The 19430-nt window shown below is 50.7% G+C and overlaps 6 protein-coding genes across 6 annotated transcripts; 3 read left to right on the top strand and 3 right to left on the bottom strand.

Annotated features, from left to right (window-relative positions):
• Positions 1-533: 533 nt before the first annotated feature.
• On the bottom strand, positions 534-2906 carry PV08_03622 (uncharacterized protein; the record flags this gene model as incomplete). Its single annotated transcript, XM_016377974.1, has 3 exons — positions 534-781; positions 838-991; positions 1047-2906. The coding sequence occupies 3 exons, from the start codon at positions 2904-2906 to the stop codon at positions 534-536; spliced, it is 2262 nt and encodes a 753-aa protein (XP_016239544.1).
• A 579-nt stretch (positions 2907-3485) lies between these two features.
• On the top strand, positions 3486-5559 carry PV08_03621 (uncharacterized protein; the record flags this gene model as incomplete). Its single annotated transcript, XM_016377973.1, has 3 exons — positions 3486-4061; positions 4124-4976; positions 5045-5559. 3 exons carry the CDS (start codon positions 3486-3488, stop codon positions 5557-5559), a joined length of 1944 nt encoding a protein of 647 aa, XP_016239543.1.
• Positions 5560-6449: 890 nt separating this feature from the next.
• PV08_03620 (uncharacterized protein) lies at positions 6450-8968 on the top strand (the record flags this gene model as incomplete). Its single annotated transcript, XM_016377972.1, has 4 exons — positions 6450-6790; positions 6849-6989; positions 7069-7495; positions 7556-8968. The coding sequence occupies 4 exons, from the start codon at positions 6450-6452 to the stop codon at positions 8966-8968; spliced, it is 2322 nt and encodes a 773-aa protein (XP_016239542.1).
• A 181-nt stretch (positions 8969-9149) lies between these two features.
• PV08_03619 (uncharacterized protein) lies at positions 9150-10925 on the bottom strand (the record flags this gene model as incomplete). Its single annotated transcript, XM_016377971.1, has 4 exons — positions 9150-9878; positions 9921-10178; positions 10246-10624; positions 10675-10925. 4 exons carry the CDS (start codon positions 10923-10925, stop codon positions 9150-9152), a joined length of 1617 nt encoding a protein of 538 aa, XP_016239541.1.
• A 2380-nt stretch (positions 10926-13305) lies between these two features.
• PV08_03618 (uncharacterized protein) lies at positions 13306-13557 on the top strand (the record flags this gene model as incomplete). Its single annotated transcript, XM_016377970.1, has 1 exon — positions 13306-13557. One exon carries the CDS (start codon positions 13306-13308, stop codon positions 13555-13557), a length of 252 nt encoding a protein of 83 aa, XP_016239540.1.
• A 1425-nt stretch (positions 13558-14982) lies between these two features.
• PV08_03617 (uncharacterized protein) lies at positions 14983-19309 on the bottom strand (the record flags this gene model as incomplete). The annotated part of the gene is made up of 8 exons (XM_016377969.1): positions 14983-15116; positions 15318-15711; positions 15765-16006; positions 16057-16444; positions 16497-17179; positions 17227-17920; positions 17978-19013; positions 19062-19309. 8 exons carry the CDS (start codon positions 19307-19309, stop codon positions 14983-14985), a joined length of 3819 nt encoding a protein of 1272 aa, XP_016239539.1.
• Between the last annotated feature and the right edge of the window lie 121 nt (positions 19310-19430).

The following is a 19430-nucleotide window of genomic DNA, read 5'->3' as shown; positions in this document are numbered from 1 at the left end:
CCTGCCTTGAAAATGTATTCCAGTGATCGTCCGACCGTAACTCAACTGACCAATTCAGCATAATGCTGTTGTGGGCGTATGCTGGTACGTCACTTGTTACCGTTCCACACTCCAGCCTAACAGAAGAAAGCTTGTGGGTATGCGTATATTCCGAGGTCATCAAAAATCAAGTGAGTGTCCTGGAAGAGGTGACTCGGACGACAATATAGGAGGCAGCTCAAGCCTGGATGAGTTTAGTGTCTGACTGGCGTCCTTATCCACAGATAGCGAGTGCTCGGCATGAGAAAGCGATCCGAGGCAACAAGATGAAATGCAAGCAGGGGAAATCACCAAAATCTTCCTCGAGTTGGTAGTATTGTACATATCTGTTCTTCCTTGAAGCTGCGCTTGGGCTTGTAGAATGCGATCCCAAACTGGGAACAAATTGCTGCCGCCCTTAGCGCGCAAAAACTCCCTATCTCAAACAGTTCTTATCTTTCTGGAGGTACTGTACCTCCTCCTTTAGATGTACCTTGGCTTACCCAGAACATACCTCAAGCTGTTCCAAACTCGAACCCTGCAGCGATGCAAAACTCGCCGGACGCCGCCACTCTGTTCTGTTGCTGCCTTGAACGTGCCTCGAAGCGCAGCTTGCGGCCCTCGATGATGATGTACAGGTCGAAGACAATCTCATAGTATGTGAACACCCTACCCTGGTCATTTTTCGTGCTTTTCGGTTGGATGATATTCTTATCCCTCAGCTCCGTCATATCGGCCCTGATGGTGCCAGCGAGCTTGCTGCCTAGTTGCAGAAGCTGCTTAGTGATTTGCAATAAAAGCCGCGAGTAATGATCTTACCACGATTCGCTGAATGTGTGGCCTTGAAGCCTGACGCGTGCTTTAAGCCCGAGACATACAATTTCTCTTCGCACAACAGTCTCGGCTCATCCACTTTGAATACATGGGTGGCTTCGTGCACTGGGATCTCATGCCTTGCATCCAGAAGCGTATCCTAGACGGCTCAGTCAGCTGGACGAGATGGTTGCGTCCGGAAACAATTCTCGTACCCTGTCAACGACCCAATGTATCGTGTCCTTGATGCATATTCTACCATCGGCAGGATCTCTCCAGGTGTGAGATCGCCTATGGTACGCATTGTTCTCGTCATAGGGGAGATTCAACAGCAAACCATAACTCCATCTAGATATTCTTTCTGGTCCATCCTGCTTTCTCAAAGCCCTGAGAACAGCGCCTCGGGCCACTGCAGATTCAACAAGTTCCGGCCGAAGAAGCTCGATTTCTCGGCCCAGCAAGTTCCTTTCTCTGTTGAGAACTTTCTTAAGATGTTTGTACAGGGACGGCGATTGTCCAAAACCACCGATCAAGACCACTGTTTGCACGTTGACACCTTTTTCCCGCGCCGCATTCAATTGGTCTTTCATCATTCCTGCAACATCGTGAAGGGAGTCGCTGAAAACATAACGGTACAGGTCGCTCCGTTTGATGAACATATAGTTGGGACGAGATCGAGATTCCACCATGTCATTCTGAAGTCCAGGTACATAGACCTCGAATGTCAGGCCTTGGTCCAGTACGTCTATGTTCCTCTTCAGCGTCTCGAACTCGATGACTTTGGCCTCAATGATACTCTCAAGTGGTACCCCATTATCGACGATCGTTGCATTTTCGAATCGGCTGCTCAAGAGGTCACGGAACCTTCTGTTCAAGAAGCAAGACCCATTCGAGACGCCGTCAGGTCTCACAGCTTCCTTGTAACGTGGTGGGTTTGTCCTAGTGAGGGTACAAGCTGTGAAGTCTGCCGTCCCTCCACCGGCGTCAATGATAAGCAGAGACTCATCTCGTACCATTTGAGACGCCCTCCTGTCATTATCCAAGACGTAAGCAAGGGCGGCCTCTGGCTCAGCGACCAGGAACAAATCGAGACTCTGGTTATCTTCAAGCTTGATAATGCCCGAGGATCTCACGGCGCTGGCCAGTGCTTTCTGCATGATCTCGCCGGCTCGCCAATCCCAGGCGGCTGGTACGGAGAGGACGAACTCGACAGTGCTGTGCTCGTGGAACCCGTATGCGCTTGCAAGTTTGGATTTGGTATGTCTGAGCAGGTTTTCCAGGTAAGTTGCGATAATTTCCTCTGTATCCAACCCTTTCAATGGTTTCGTAACCGCAACGCTCTCCCTGAGAAGCGCTGCTGATCTGCCACCATCCGGATCAAGACGAAGTTTGAAGTTGGTAAGGTGGCACCATTCTGAGGTGCTGTCGGGCTTGAGCAGTTTTGAATACACGCCCCATCCCCACGCAGCAGGTTTTCTACGTGGGCCTCCTTCGAAATTGGTTGCAACATCAATACTCGCATCCATCTCTTCTTCCAAGCTGACGGTGGATGACGTTGCCCAGAACTCATCTAGAGAGATGGTCGATCCGGTCTCGACATCGGATGAATCTGTGCTTGATCTGGCTGCAGGAGTCGTTTTGCTCTCCAGAATATCGTACAGAAGCTCTGTGGGTACTGTTGTTGACTTGGCCAGAAGATTGGCATCCGTGACAGGGGGCATGTTAGGGTATCTGTCGATACACTCAACGAACTCAGCTCGAATGTTTTCTGGCAGCGTGTCATGGTCAAGGCGAATGAACGCGACTGATGAGTAGGTTGTGCCAAAATCGATCGCGATAATGTATCTCGGAGATGCATTGTTATGGTTCGGTGTCTCAATGCTCGGCATGGGTTGGGAGCTTGCGCAATACCCTGTCACATCCGAGTATGCTTCTTGCGATGAGTTGGTGCTATTTCCCTCACGTGCCGACACATAGTGATTCTCAGGAGTCTCGATATCATCCTGCATGTCTGCATCTCCCCCGAACTCCGACGGAACAATCCTGCCGAACTCCTCCTCTGCATACTCCGCCATTCGCGACTGCGTGCTGCCATACAAGTTTCGCATCTTCTGCTGCCACAGGAGGCCGTCATGGCTGGATGGAGCCTGACTCTACGCTTTAAATAGGCGTTTTTGAGAGCTACCAAACAGGCCAACACAGCGACCGCCGACCAAGACCTTCGCCACCATGGATAGACGACAAATACGCCTTGCTGCCTGTCGAAAACGCCCTAGTCGAGGATCGGCTTGCACTAAAACATCATTGCGACATTGAATTCGACATTGATAGACGGCCCCATTTCCCGGAACCGCCCTTCTGGCTATGATCCACCAAGGAAGTTTTGTTGGCAGTACTTTTGTACAATGGTTCTCTTCGTATCTGTACGGTACTTGTACCATGCATTGTCAGAACCCTACTCTCACAGATAAGTACATGACCAGGGAGGTAGCCTAACTAGTCTACGACTGAAACACTAGTCTGCAAATTCCTGAGGGGCACATAATCCGTGTTACGCTTATCATCCTGCTCTTTCACCAGTCTGTCTGCTCTTTCACCAGTCTATCTGCTCTTTCACGAAAAAATCTGGTCCCAGCCCTCTGCTCCTGTATACGATGAGGGCCATCCCCATGCGGTGTCGTAAACCACGTTACGATGGGTCTGGAATCATCAAAGAATCCTATCACGAGGATGAATACTTCTATACTGGCAGCAACCTTGAGGTACTGGCTTTCTTCGAGTATGCTTCTTATCACAGACTGCCAATCAAGTCCCGGGTACCTAAGCTGATCTCTCATTTCAATAAACACCTTCATCTTACCTTTTCAGAAAAGGAGATTGAAGCCAAGCTCATGCTTTTTTGGGAGCGTGGATCTCCAGCAGGTTCCGCAAGGTCAGGTTGGCCCGAGATAATTGCCCGAGGTATCAGTGCTCTGCGGCGTCTTCCGCAGGAGAAAATAGATCGTGTGCATAAGAGAGCTCGCGAACTGGAAGCAGTCTTTGCTCATGACCACAATCCGAGGGGGTTAAGACGCATATCGCGGCCATCTAGCGCTTTTCGCACTGGTGCAAAGAATCAGAGACAGGACGTGGGTTCATTAGCTAGCGTCGAAGATCGACGCAGCCGAAGACGAAGGAAGAGACGGGACCCATGGACAATGACACGGAGGAAGAATAGGGCAGTATCCGCAGTATGTGTCTTGGAATGTAAAATGAGAAACCCCCGAGATGCTGATGAATGACGTTCCTGCAGCCTGCTCCATCTTTGGATTCGAATGAAAGCCAAAGCGAGGAGATTCGAGATAGCGAAGAGCCCTTGTCGACTGTGAAAGAGTCGTTCGACTGCGTTCTGCTGGCTAAACACCCTCGGTTAGGAGACAAGATAGAAGAATCTTCCCAATCTCATCAAAAGGACGACACCAACCCTGAGGCGGCACCGAGGCCCGTTCAACATGAACCACAGTCCCAAACCCCGGATTCGCCTGATCAACAGTCCGTGATTGCAATGCTGCGACTTGACTTGGAGGCACAACGTATCGAGAAGGCGGATGAAGTACGACTCTGGAGAGATCTCTACCTCGAAGAACAACGACGTCGGAAGAGGCTTAGCCAAGACCTAGAAGTGCTGCAGGCGGCTCTCGACAGCGGCGCAAGCCGGAAGGAAGCAAACCTCCAAGATAAGATCGAATCTCTCCAAGCATCCTTGAATAGCTCGTTGCTTGTGCGACGCTTCGAAGCTCCATTCTCTTGGGACTTTCAGGCAAAAAATGCCCTCAAAATCTCGGAGGATTTCAACAAGATTATTGTGATACTCAATAGGGTGCCGTTGCACCAGTACAACCCAGCCTTCGGTATTGACGTGACAAAAGTGGCCCGCCCGCTGGAACTTGTAAATCTCTTACAAAGAGCTTTTGGAAGGGTTGGCGACGAATCTGTCATTGATTCTTCGGTCGCTGAACTACTTCGTCAACGGGGATTGACCGAAGTGCTCCTCTCTTTGGTCGGAGCGGCCATCTGCTCGTGGGTTCTTGAGCCCAATGCAGGCGGCCTGTTCCAGGAGAACCACCTTATCTATCCGAAGCTTCGAGGACTGTTGACCGCTCTTGGTAAGGCACTTGCACTTTTTGATTACCCTCTAGTGTGGTTCTCCCATGCTTACTCGCTTTTCTCTCAGATAGCAGACTCGCCAGCAGTTTGGAATTTGCTGCGCACGAGGAATTCTTTGACGATCGCCCCATGTGTAATCTGGTCGTCTCTCGAAGGGCTCGTGCGTTATCCCGGCAACTGATCGCCTGCGTACTGCCGCTTGTGGAGGACCACGAACGTCTCGGAGAGCAGTACGCTCAGATTCGTCGTGGATGGTGTGAGAAAGAGGACGACTTGACAAGGATTTTCCAACTGGCTTTGAATGCCAAAATTCGCCTTTTGCTGACGCCTGACCTATACAGATGCGTATTCCCTCTACCGGGGAAGGAAGTAAAGGACAGACTGATGAAGATTGGTCTTGGTCTGGTACCTCGCCATCCCGATCCTGGACAGAAAGCTGTGACGAGAGTCTCGGTTATCCCAGCATTGTTGAGATATGCTGCAGCACGTGAAGACTTCACATATGACCGCTTCTTGTACAATGCTGAATTGATCAAGAACATAAAGCCGGACGTTCTGATACAAGCACGGGTGCTCGTCTAGGTTTGGAGAGTGGCTCAGGTTGACACGATGTCGACATAACGAGCAAATCCAGGAATGCAAAAAGGTCTCTATCGGTGATACCTTGGCGACAGTATTTCGAACAGCATTCGACTTGTGGGTGGAGTCTACCATGATACGAAGTACTATCTAGCCGCCGGCATTATCAAGGATCCACAGGGCGGTGTCAGTGGGCGCTGATAAAGACATCCGAGACAGAAGGAAAGTATAGTTAATAGGTCCTGCTGGCGCGAGTTATCATGTCTTCGTGAAGGACTTTGTGTGTAGCATTGTGTGCAAAGTACGCGCCAAACTAGTGTTTCAGCCGACATACTTCTAAGACATCCCCTACCTACGTCCGGTCAGTACCTGTCTGGTCATCAAAGAGGCTGTAAGTTGTAACACTCACGTCTCCAGCTGTTTTCGCCCCTTGATTGTGCGTCCACAAGATACGACAGGGGTCGAGTACACTAGAAGCTGTGAGGGTGCCGTAACACCCATTTCCTTGAGTGCAGGGGTAAGTGACATCGCCTCTGGCCGCAAAAGCGGCCGCAGCAATAGTTAGTGGTTGCCTTGCGTTAGCTGCATTATTAGTGTTGCTTCCGACGGCCCGACGTTCCGTCAAGAGCAAAAGACCCTCGAAGTACTGATAGGAAGGAAAGGAGAGGGATGGATGTCGAGTATGGATGACCATTGCCCCAGAAGTTGGAACTGGTTGCCGGGGCAGGCCTCAAATCTAAAGCCGGAGAGGTCACGACTGCCTACCTCGCTTGGTCTTGCACCTTGGCATGGTAGACATATTGTAACAAGAATCACATTGGTATAGGTGACCATCTTTCTCATATGTACAATACACCACACACTCTCATTATCGAGGCTGCGTCGGCGTCAGAATGAAGGACCGCGATGTGGAAGAAGACACGAAACTCACACCTGAAGAATACCTGCAACTGATGGACAGTGTTGGTTACAACATCGAAGGACGTACGCAGCCAGGACTCTGGGGCGCTTATTCCTCATTGTTTCAGGACATTCGTCAAATAGGTCGAAGTAACCAGGAATACTTTGTTAAACAGTTCGAGCAGGACGACCCATACATCGTCGCGAAGAGGATCCAGGCCAACAGACTGATTGAGGAAGCATGGAGCTGCTTCACGAAACGAGACAGTGAAGCTGGATGGAGAAAAGAGGTTGAATATAGAGCCTTCGAAAGCTTCGACTCGGAAAGTGTATGGTGAGTAAACAAACAGACTCGTTCTGTAAGCGAAGGCGCTGACCCAAGGTTAACATAGTCGTCGCTGTTTCAAGCGGTTGTCAAAGGCCAAGTTCGAAGCCAGGCCAGTAGACCCCGACGCAGCGGAGGAACTTCGACGCAGAAGACTGAGGAGGAGACTGTGCACCTGTACAGCTCTTCAGCGGGCAGGTATCGACAAGTTCGTTTCTCCTCCCCCCTCTTCCCCGTGGAAAAGGTACAATCAAGATCTTGTATGCTGATGGCTGATCACAAGCTAGCAGTGACAGGAAGGAGAATGTTCGGATCTTCACACGAGAGATTGACAAGAACGTTTTCCATGAAGACATCACACCACAGATGAGGAAGCGGCTGGGAAGGCAGAGACCTGACCGTGTAATCGGCCTTTACCCGACTCGTACCTTCAAGCGCCTACTCCCGTCACTCAAGAAGAACTATTCCCCCTACAAGAAGAAAGATGTGGTGTATCCATTCATAGTCGTCGAAGCCAAAGCAGCCGAGAACAACGGAAATGCCAGTTTCGGGAGCATGCTTCGACAGACAGCGTTTGTGGTCCGAACATGTATGCGGCTGCAACAGAATATGCAGGCTGAGACCGGCCGAGAGCATCAATGTCTAGTGTGGGATTTCCTCATTCTCGGAGAGGAGTGGAGACTGTACGCAGCTGTGCCAGAAGGAGACGGAGTGGTGAGTGTTTAGGCATTCCCCGATCATGTTGGTCCAGTGCGTGTGCTGACGAAGTCAAAGCGGCTCTTTGATCTTTGGCATGGATCAATGCTCCACGAGGACGGCGCGTTCCAGCTCCTCCTCATCATTGACTATCTATGCGACTGGGCGTGTGATGTCTATCGTCAGAACATCCTTGCTTGCCTTGCGGGTGGGCGAGCAAGACTCAAGGGGATGCGTCTCTCGCCAAGCGGCACGGAAGTCTCCTCGTCGCAGAGGTCGGATAGAGACATGTCCAATCTTCGGGGGATATCCCTTCCCCTGAGATCGTCTACCGCTCCGGACTTTGGACCCACTGCAACAGTTGGGGATCTTTTTGCCGCCGAAGTGGGAAATTCTCCAACACACGCACTTCCCGACTGTGCTGTCTCGCTGATGTCAACAACAAACACTGTCGACGCCCACCAGTGGCGAAACTGGGAAGAGGCAGATCCCCACCAGTATCCTTGGGCGACCCTGGCCACAATCCGTCACTCAAATGTCGTGAAATATAGCAACTTACAATTGACTCTGCCAGCAGGCAAAAAAGAGCTTGAAATGTGTCTAGATGCTATCTTTCCGGAGATGAGGGCGGAAGAGGCAGCTGGGCGACTTCTGAGAACCATGTGCGATGACACTATGACGATCAAGACCTGCTGGAACTCCGGTACAAGACGGATGGGTGAAGAGACTGAGCCAGACATTCCGGTTAGAGCTTTTGTTTATGCTCAGTGCGCACTGAACCCGGAGAGTTGGCACGTTACTCGCCGATTATTGCTCATTCTATGCTGTGAGAGAGCACTCCAGCATCTAGCTGCAATTGCGCACGTGGCCTTACCCGCTCGCGTTGTTGATGATAGTGTGGACAGTAACGTCAGTTGCCACCAGGTGTTGCAGGCTGTCGACAATCTCAAGCTCTGTACCGGAGGACCGTCAGCAGGATTGGCCATATTCCGGCGTCAGTTGTTCTTGCGAGCGACCGTCAACACATGCGGCCACGAGGAGCTCGAGTGGGTTCATCTTTCCCATCCACCCACCAACGGACCAACCACGTGGGAACTCGGAAGCATCCTTCCAAATTTCAGCAAGAAACAAGAGGTGATGGCCCCAATTTTGACTCCTTACATCCAGGCGGAATCGGCGTTGCAGATCATCCCTACCTTTCACAAGATGACTAATCTGGCCAAGAAGGAGGTCGATATATTTAGGTTCAAGAGTCCAGGCATCCTGATCAAGAAGCCAACCACCTGGCCTGGGAAGACGCCAGAGTTCTGTCTGTTGGTAACAGAACAAAACATCCACTTTGATGACAAGGTCAGGCTTGGGGACATGATCGAAGAAGCCAAACGCGTGGATGAAGTGTTTGGCGTCGTCAAACAATCTGCGAAATATGGCTCAAGAGACATGGCGTTTTTCAGTCAGTGGGCCAAGAGCATGAAAGAGGGAGCTCAATGAGGGGGTCAGCATTGACCCTGACACACCTATTCAACCGCCGGCTACAACTTATATCGCTATGAGACCGGTATTGGGCAAGGAGAAGGAGTTTCGGAACATCATCTCAAAAAAGTGACGGGTTTAGAGCTCCCCTGTCGTGTCCTCTTGGTACGACGACTCAACCTGGCGACGGGCGTCCCAGCTATCGCACTTCCCGCTTGGTTCCCTGTGGACGAGGCTGCGCGTTTCTCTTACCTGCCCGACTGTACTCTTCTTCACTGCTGTCATCGCTTTCGTCACTGGGTACGAACGAAGGAGCCCGCCCGTCACGGCCACTACGTGCGGATCGATGGTAAGATTGCGTGTGGGTTCTCGTGCCGCTGTTTCGCTTGTCGCTTTCGCGTGTATTGCTGCCGCTGTAGCTGCGATACTGGGTGTGTTCAACGGAACGGCGGACTGTTGGATTAACAGCCGACATGTTATCCCGCTCGACGGCTTGATTTCTCGAAGCGGGCTCGCTATTACCATGGCTGGACTTGGTATCGTAAGTTGAAGGCCGACTCGTGTACCTGGGCGGTTGATCGCTATAAGTGGACGGCTGAGTGTTGTAGCTGGCCGGTTGATTCTCATAAGCCCCGTGCTGGTTGCTGTAGCTGGCTGGTTGGCGATACGAGCTCGTCCTTGCGGACTGTGTCTGGATATTTGCTGCTGTGCCAATGCTCAGATCTCTCATGTTTCCCAGGATGGTTCCATCACTGAGAGATGATGGAGCTGTTCGTGCGACCTCCAATGGGGAGGACGGAGGCATTATCGGAGCCGACCCAGGGACTTCTTGGAGCTTAAATTCGATGATCTTGCCGTCCCCGGTCACGTAGAAGAAGTGATCTGTCCCAGACTCCCTTGTGGCTTCCTCCTGCAATTTTGTCATCTCCTGTGTCACAAGTCAGCGGGGCCAAGTCAGAGGGTGGCAGACACTGAGTACTTCGCATGTGTATGTTGGCAGGCTGGCCAGTTTGACCATCTCTTCGCGCAGCTCGTTTGCTCGGCGAGTGATCGCTCTCGCCGCAGCACTTGTATCGCGCTCGTTTCCAATAGCGCGGTTGAACCACAATTGCCATTTCAGCCATTTCGTCTTCCCCGTAGGCTTAGTCTCCTTTACGCCTAGGATCAAGCCGAAAAGGAAAATGGTGTATCTGAATCTGCGACCCTCGAAACCAACAACACGCTCACCCTGTTGTAGAGCCACAATCAGAACTCTGGTACTATTTGCCGAAGACCTTCAGCCCTAACTCACTCACCTGATTAATTCTGGTAGATCTCCATGCTCCGCTGCTCTCATCCACCCAGCGTTCAGCACCCGCACCCACACGGACCTTGTATATCTCGACCTCAAAGGAAACCCCAGCATTCGCTTGCAGATCTTGCCACGCCACCGTGAACGTACCCCTAGTATTCCAGGTGGTAGTGACAATGTAGAAATCGTTCAGAAGAACCTCTCCGAACTGTCGTCGCCGCTCTCTTGGATTCTCTGTCGCCCAACGATAGGTGGCATGTGCATTTCTACAACTTCTTTTGGTCACGTCGGTCCTACACACAAGCATCGCACCAGACTCGCTGTTTGTTGTGTATTTCGCCTGCAGCCGGATTACACCCGGTACATGTGTTGGCAGAGGTACCCTTTTCCTCGAGTTAGCGTAGACTTGAACGTCGCCAATAATGCAACATACCCGGCATCTCCCTGTATGTTTATTTTCTGGACTCCTTGAGACACGCATTCCCCCCATGCCTCTCCCTCGTTTTGAAACCTCGCCCCAGCATGTGCCTCTGGAATCTGCTCCAACATGTGCCAATTGCCACTACCATCGATGTAGCCAACTGTACCAGGTTTGATTTCATCGCTTGGCTCCGGACTGTAGAAGGCATGGGTGGGAAGGGGACCCCTCAATCGACTGGCGTAGACCTTCCAGAGTGGTTCCATGCTGGTACGGCTGCTTGATTCGACAAAAGATCTCTACAATGAAGATGGACGACTCACAAGGGGCTTATTATATATACCGTTTTTGAATTGGAGCCTCACCACTCTCAGCATACCTCCCGGGCCCAGAGGAAACCGAGTTCAGAGAATGGCCATTGGCGCAGTTGAGAGGGATAGGACGGCATTGGAGGATGCGAATGCTACCCAACAAGCGACGCCATGCCTCGGTGTTACAACATATCGTACGGCTGCTGGGTTTAATATCATGCAGGATGTCAGGTGGTCGCACATGTCAGGTAGCAACAATTTCGATCGAGACCGTGCGACACTTGGGGCGCTTCGTTACATGCGCACACTAGCTTACTGCTTCAGGACAGTCCTCGTTCTCAGTAGACACAAATAGTAAGGTAACCCGCAGGGATCAGTGGTACCAAATGCCAGGACCGAGGAGTTAGGTCCCTGGAAGAACACACCCAAGAAATCGGGCGCAGAGGGCTGCAGCCAATCTTCTCCGTGGTCATCGTTAGTGTCAATAATGGAGGCATACCCAGGCAAAGAAGCATGTGGGGGAGACAGTGTACAATAATTGTAGCTAGCTCCAGCGGCTAAGGCAAAAACATATCTGCTCGTATGCGTGGCTTGAGGCCATCTTTGTCATCGAATTGAATGTCATGGGGCCGTGGGCTGAAACCGGTGAGAAGCATCCAAGAAGTCATGAATGCGAGGTCGAACTAGCTCCGCGTACTCGGGCAAAGACCAGAGGCGAATCAGGATGTTGCTTTGGCATCTGCCGACGGACGTTAGTTCGCATACCGCGAGCTCGCTGTGCGTCCGTTGATGGAATCGCTGGCAGGTTGAAAGAGTGAGGCTCAAGTACGGAATTGCTAGCAGTAGATGAGATTTGGCAGTTGCTGCCGCCAAGACTTTGGTTGGTCGAGATTCTCGACCCCAAGTGCAGAATTGTCCCGCAGGCTCATCCAAGTCATCATGATATCTTCACAATCTTCCACCAGGAACCAAAAGCGGCAGGAAGAAGTCTATTCACGCATTCTTCGGGCAGAAATGACCTCGGGAAATTTGACAGTCCGGTCAAGACGAGTAAGTTTTGAGCACAGAGAGGAACCAGCATCGCCATCTTCGCGACAGCATGCTATGAACCGAGATATTGATCGAGATATCAAAAGTCTCTCGAAGCCCGAGGATTATCGTACTGGCTCCATTTGTGTCCATGTCAATTTTCATGATGACGGCGAAGATCTACGGCGACAACACAACGAGAGTGCAAACTCCGAGACCGGGATTCCGATGTGACGACCTCTCCGAAATACGAGGAGATCACGGAGACTCCAGAAGCCTCAGGAAACACTCGTAGGGGCACTAATCCACAAGCACTCAAGGCACATGCGTGTTTATCAGGTACGATTCATCAGGCCTCAGCAGCCATGGCGTCACCGGCGATTACGAAGCATTATTATTGTCAGTAATCCTCTTTGCGGACATCCATTATCCCGTAACTGGCCTATGTGTGTCCCACGTCCCACGTTACACGACGTCACAATTGCACAATTCGAGCGCCTCGACCCTTGAAGCAATATTATTCTCAGCACAGGATTACGAGGCAGTTGATATGCTGGCAGGGAAGAGTCGACTGCCATCGCATGAGCAATGTCATGGATGTGTTGATAATCATGCCACACTAACCGAGGTTAGCCGCGGCCTGACACGGGCATTCCAACTCTCCGCCACTGAACGGACCATATCTCCAGCATCCTGAGGGCAGCCAGGACCGTCCTCCCGAACCATATCCAAGGCCATATCTCGTATGACCGGTTTGCTCCGGGATCAACATGGATGCCATTGGCCATCCTCCGTCGACATCCCCCGTTGGCAGACAATAGGTGTGCTGACTTGGACCCGATCGAGCCTAACCACCACGTCCCTCGGGGTCTCTGACACAAAGGCAAAGGTCTATAAGTATGTTGCACACAGCCTTCCGCTCTTCCACCAGCTCGTCCTCGTATCCAATCCATCTTCTGTTTTCTCTTGCCTATCGGACGTTTTTGAATCTCCTCTCTTGCTCTTTCATTCCCAATCCCCTCGTCGGCATTGAGCCAACAGGACAGCCCTCAATCAACATAACCAGAACTAGGAAATACACATCCGGACGCTCTCGTGATCTCCGTGCAACCGAACAACGATCAATAAATCGCCTGATCCTTGCGTCATTCAGAGACAAAGAACGTTAGTGTCGTGTCATACAAAGAAACGTCCGAGCTCGCTCCCAACATATATATCCAACTTGGCAAGCTGTTGCGACCACAATCCCGCACTTTTCCACCATCCGGATCACCATCTAAACACATTTTCTCTACATCCAAACAAGATGTCTAGCCCGGTCAACAACAACTTCCTCCAACTCATTCCCGCCGCCCACCGCGTGGCTATTCTCGAGACTCCCGCCGAGTCCGAGTCATTCATTCCTGCACTTCAAAAGGCTCGCCGATCCAGCTCTACCACGAGCACCGAGTCGAATGCTGCCGAGGAACCTACCGTCCCCGTTGCCGACAAGGCTGCGGTCGCCGCCTCTCCCGTTGACGATGCCAAGGTCACCGAGTTTCTGAAACTGGGCCACTAAAGTTTACGATATCGTATCTGTTCCACCACACCCCCAACTCTTGACGAATTTCTTTGATTAGGACGTGGGCCCGCCTATGTATGTATTGACGGGCCACCATTGTCGTTTTTCTCTTTCGATTCAGACCGTGAATGTCTTCTTATCTGCGATGCTATGTTGTGCACAACTACGACGGTTTTGACGGGCACTGGCGCAAAGCAATTTTCCTTCCTCTACGACGGAGTTTCGAGTTTCTTGGTTTCTTGATCTCCATTTCACACCCCTGCCGATCGGAGGCAGTTAACCAACAACCAAATTTTGGGACCACCCACAACTACACAAAAAGGACAACATCATACCGCCGAGAGAATCATCCCCTTTAGTCTGGCCGGAGGGGTAAAAACAATCACGCAACCGCCCAGGTTTCCTTATGCTCTTTTATTCTACGGTTTCACATCATCCGGAATCCGTCTTCTGTGTGTGTTTATTGTCTCGAATACACCACCGCCAGCAGCAATCAACCAACCAACCAAAAGCATTAGGGTTCGGGGGAATGGAAACGAGAACGGAAAGGGAAATGGGGAATGGGGAATGGGGAATCGCGCTGCTACGGAAATGCAATCTAGCTTTGGGCTTCGCTTTTGGTTTGGCATCTCTCCAGACGCGCTAGAGAACGGAATCAGGATGCAAGGGATGTGGGGCTCGGGAGGAAGGCAGATCAAGCGAAAACGACCGGCCGGTATCGAAAGCGGAGGAAGACAGGAATCGGATCAGTGGAGACGGAGTACCGTGTTTTTGGTGGCACAACCACAGTCCACGGTTATTGTGCATACATACTTTCAGTATCCCTGGTAGAAACGGGGGGGGGGGGGGGGGTTGTGTGTACGTGTCTGTGCGGAGAGATGGTCTCACTGTCGGTCGGTCTGTCTGTCTGTCTGTCTGGATCGCTCGCTTGTCTACTTGGCTTTTACGAGTATGTACCTACCCTAGGTAGATAAGCACCACAGGGCCCCTTTTACATCACCCAATGGATCTCCGTGTGTTGAACTTACAACTGTCCTTTTGCTGTTGTCGAAACATCTCTCCATGAGGATGAACAGTTCTCGGTGCCCAATGTGTTAGATAATAATGATATGGTCACTCCATTCATTCCCCTTCAGCCCTCCCCCACCGGGGCCAGGTCTGACTGTAGGCGACTTGGACCCGTACTAGTTAGACACAGAGCGTTATTGTACACCACACGAGCTGAGAGGTGGTCCCGGAGGGGGGGGGGAAAGGATCCTCGAATCTGAACCAGAAAATTCAACGGGGGCCGTCCTCCGTCTGTACCACCAAGAGGTGAGACCTGAGAGGTGACAGGGTGACGGGGGAATCCTCTGTCTGTCTGTGCATTGTGCATGAGACTTCTCCCTTTTCGCGGTATCGGGGATTATTAACTTAGCGTCTTCAGTACTCTGCTTTTTCCCCGGCCACCCATCCGTGCAGTGTAGATCCTGACATGTCACTTACTGACTGCACTAATAGCCCCTGAATACCAAGGTTGGCCACAAGCCGGGTCCCGCGATCGTTGTCGTCTGACCCTGACCCCGATATTTGTAGCTCCGTAGACGTGGCGGGGTAATAGATGGCACGACAGCACTTTGGCACCCATTGTCAGGGGGCACGTAGGTACGTAGGTTAGGAACGCAATCACGTAATCGGCCCGTGTTCTACTACAAGTCAAAATACAACGCAACGGGAGGATCTTTGTTGATTGTGTCTCGAGGTAGAGCGACACGTACTATCCGGTTTGTTGTATCTACCCATCCCAGTCCCTCGATTCAGAAAATCGGACACTCTTGACGCGGAAATTAAGGAACGTTCCTGTCTAGCTCTCCCCTGCTCTCCAAGCTGCTCTTCTTGCAGCACAGCTGGCGACAGTAGCATGGCATAGAAATCGGGATCGAGAGCTTGTGCGACACTAGCGATGCCTTTCAAAGGCTCCAAAAACTCCTGGATTGTCGGCATGCTGTTGTTCTCGCAGCTCAACCTGAAGTATGCTGATTCATTTGAGACAAGCGCAACTTTGGCAGGTGTCGGTTCCGGAATGCCGATACCCTCCAGTCGGGACATCTGGATATCGTCGATAATTTCGGCACACGTACCGTCGAAGGCTTCACCATGTGGATGACGAAGCTAGACAGATCAGCGACGTAAGACAGCGAATGCGGATTGGACAATATAGATACCTTCCATGTTACATCTCTAGCCTTGTCGAAGCCAAAAGCGGCCCGGATAGAGAAATTGGCTTGAGAGAAGCCTTCAGATGCCCCAAGGACGTTTGGGGACAAGTCAAAGACCAGTGGCGGCGACGATTTATCTGCGAATTTCCGTCCTTTCCAACCGATTAGACGGGGTGCCAACGGAGCCAGGTAGGCGCCATCTTGGCCTTGTGAAGATCGAATGGCAAATCGACAGAAGAACACGGAGTCTGGAAGTTGATTTCAGTAGCCATTCAGATATATGCTCGGCAATACTTACTGTCCTCGTCGATGGATGAAGGGCCGATCAACTTGACTTCAATCCCCTCGCACTTATCAACCGAGATGATGTCTTCAACATCAATCATCTCAGCGTCAATTGGTGTTCCCATCTGGTCATAATCGTCGAAATGTAGGACCAGCTCCTTGCTGTTGATGAGTTGTCCGTCTGCCATCGTTTTGAAGGCACCTATGTCTTCCAGGAAGGAATACTTCGTGCTTTTAAGGCAGAAAGAAGAACCGTCATCGGCTTCGTGTTGGCAGATGTGATGAATTTGTATGACGTGGCGATCAGAACCATGATTCAAGTGAACCAGAACGGTTTCGCCCCTCTCAAAGGTATGATCCAAGTGCTCGCATTCGAGCCCACTAAGACTCGTTCCGTTGAGCTATTGTTGTTAGTCTGAAGTCCTGGCAAACGCCCACAAGAATGCTGCTTACCGTAGTCGCAGTGCGGCCTGGAATGAAGCTATTATACAATACAGGAAGTTTTTCTGAAGTCCACAGATCCCATGCCCGACGATCCTGCTCTTGGGCCATGCCAGTATCATCGACGCGGATAGGGCTCCTATCTCGTGGTCTACGAGTGACTACCTGTTGTTCTCCACCGCTCGTATTTGAGGACGAGTCTTGATTTACAGGCGGAGTGCTTCCGTTCCGCCACGGGTGAGGCATGGACGAAGCATCGACGGGGCAAGGCCTAGGGTCAATTGATCTCCTAGAAACTCTCGCCTGCTGTTCACTTGCCGATTTTGAGTTGGAGGCTTGAGTCGTAGGTGGTGACGTAGAAGGAGACTCTGATGATAGATCGGTCCACGAGTCGATGGGTTCGGTGATGGAAATGTCACACATGTCCATCTCCAGATTGCGCTCACTGTTCGTCCCACCAGAATTCGGCATCGCCGGATTTGCGCTTGTCAGCGATGCTTCGGCAGGTTTAACTGGTACCCGTGGCCAAGCGTAGAATGCTCTATCATCGTCTCGACATACCATGGCGAAATAACTTTCACTAGAATCAAGTCCTCGGAAAAGAGTTTGAAAATTGTCTCCGGTGGTGATTTGAAGAGGGCATCCACAGGGCGCAACCATCTGCGTCGTACCTGCTGGAGAGTCCTGTCCTGCTCCTATTGAAAGATTAGCGAAGCAATCTGATCACGCTTATAGAACTCACCACCGGTATAAAGAAGAGCGTCCTTCTTGGTTTCGCATGTGCTCATCTTATGCAAGGTGACAGAGTAATTCACGAACTCTCCGTATTTGTCCAAGAACGCACGGCTCTGCGCTCCTGCCCATGAAACAAGGAGCTCATCACGATTCCTTGTACTGCTCACATGCACATCTCGAGGCATCTCCTGGAGCTTCGTTGCTGACCTACTCCTTATAGCTTGATATTCCTCGTGATCGAGCTTCAGCGGACCATGCAATTCTCGAAGGAACATTTCAATTAGGTCGTTAACTGCATGATCGCACAAGAATATGTCCTCTGAGGACAACTTGCCATTCTTGGCTTCGAAAAGGCTGCATTGCCTGTTCTGGTGGACTTTAGAATATTCAAGCCATTTGTCATGGATTCTGAGGAGATTGTTGTCGTTCTGGAACAGCACATCAATACTCAAAGATTCACCCTTTACAAACTGAATTTTGACATTCTCGAGTGCTCCGCTGGATTTTAGAGCACATCTGAGTGCTCTCTCAAGCTGAATACTAAAGGCATGGCATTGGATCAGTGCTGGTGGCGAATGGAAAAAGAGGAACACTCTTTCTTCATGCGGTGTTCGCACCAGTGAGTACTTCTTGAGAAGCTTCCACAGAACGTTCTTGAGCTTATAAGGACGCTTCCCGAGGTCTTTTTCGATAATAGCATCCTTATACAGCGGTCAGCATTCAGTTCATCCACACGGAGTGCTTATTACCTGAGTCACAAGGTGTGACCTCGTGTTGTCTTCATCCGAGAAGAAGAAGGAATCGGGAAATTGCACTCTCAGATGTTTCCACATTTTGACCATTGCCAGTCTCGACACGGTTTTGTAGGCCAAAAAGGTATCACTTGGGTTTTCATAGTTCTGAAAGAGCTTGAAATAGTGCTCTATCACTGTGTGCTCCCATGCGTCAAGACACATAGCCTCTTCCCAAATTGCTGCAACCATTTGTGCTTCCTGATCTCGATACATCATTTTCTCTCGATCACGGTTAATTTTGCCTTTGTGAAAATTGTAACCAAACTGATAGTCCGTGGAACCAGAACGGTTCTCTTCGAGTTTCAAGCCGTTGAGGTAAAGTGCACCTTTATGAGCGTTGCTGAGAATGAGATCTCCAGTTTGGACGTGTATGATGTCGTTTTCCTTGAACTCCTGCAGGTCAAGAGTGACTGTTAGCCACCCACGGAAATCTTCGCAAGTGATTCCGCAGTTATTTTGCGAAAGTGCTCCTACTTTCACCGTGGTATCTTCCCAAATGTTCGATGAAAGCCGAGGACGAAGAGATGACGACCTCTTGGAGTTCGCAAAACGTTCCTTCTGCCTGCATAACGTCTTCTCTGGTGCGTGTTTGAGAGTGCACTGCAATATCTCAATCCCATCTTCAAACTGTAATTTGAATCTCCAGTGTTGCGAGTTTGACTCGTATTTCATACCATAGCCATCCCGCACCATAATAAGCGCAGCAAGCTTGAAGCCTTCGCCGTGGAAGCCGGCAAGTTTTCTGTCGTTCCTCTTAGTGCTGTGCCCAAGAATGAGATGGTGTCTCTCCAGCATCGCCTGGAAGTTACTCATTATAAGTTGCCCGCTTTTCTTTTTGAAGGTGATGAAGCCGAGTAGCTGTGAACCTTGATTGCGACGAGAGGTGCCAGGCGTTGGTTGAGGAGCATGGACAGTAATATTGATGGATAATTTGCTTTCCTTAATGATAGGCTTGAAGAGATTGACATCCAGTTTGAACGAAGAGAGAATACCATCTTTCCTGGATATTGTTAATGGACATTATCTTGACAGCAGTTTCAGAGCTTACCAGTTCTGATAGAGCTCTCGGAATGCATGTTCAGGTCCCCAGTTTGGAGTGTACTCCCTGCTCACACGAATTTCTATGGTATTGTTTTGGGGCCTGCGACGGTCATCATCTTGCTGCTGAGGATTATCATCCTCATCGGCACTGACGGCGGATTCTTCATCGTCAGAATATGTGTCAGATAGACTCTCAGAAGATGTGTTAACAGATATTTCTTGGATATAGGGTTGGATCGAGAATGGCACTGCCATATTGGTCTAGATTTGGGAACCACACAACCCCATCGAGGGAGACGGCAGCAAATTCAGGACAGTCTTGCTAGCCTGGAATGGACATGCATTATCCTGAGAATCCTCTTTTCTAAGTTGGAGA

This window comes from Exophiala spinifera, assembly GCF_000836115.1.
Source record: "Exophiala spinifera strain CBS 89968 unplaced genomic scaffold supercont1.2, whole genome shotgun sequence".
NCBI classification, from domain to species: Eukaryota; Fungi; Ascomycota; class Eurotiomycetes; order Chaetothyriales; family Herpotrichiellaceae; genus Exophiala; species Exophiala spinifera.
The sequence above is the reverse complement of the archived record's forward strand: the minus strand, read 5'-3'. Positions and strand labels throughout refer to the sequence as shown.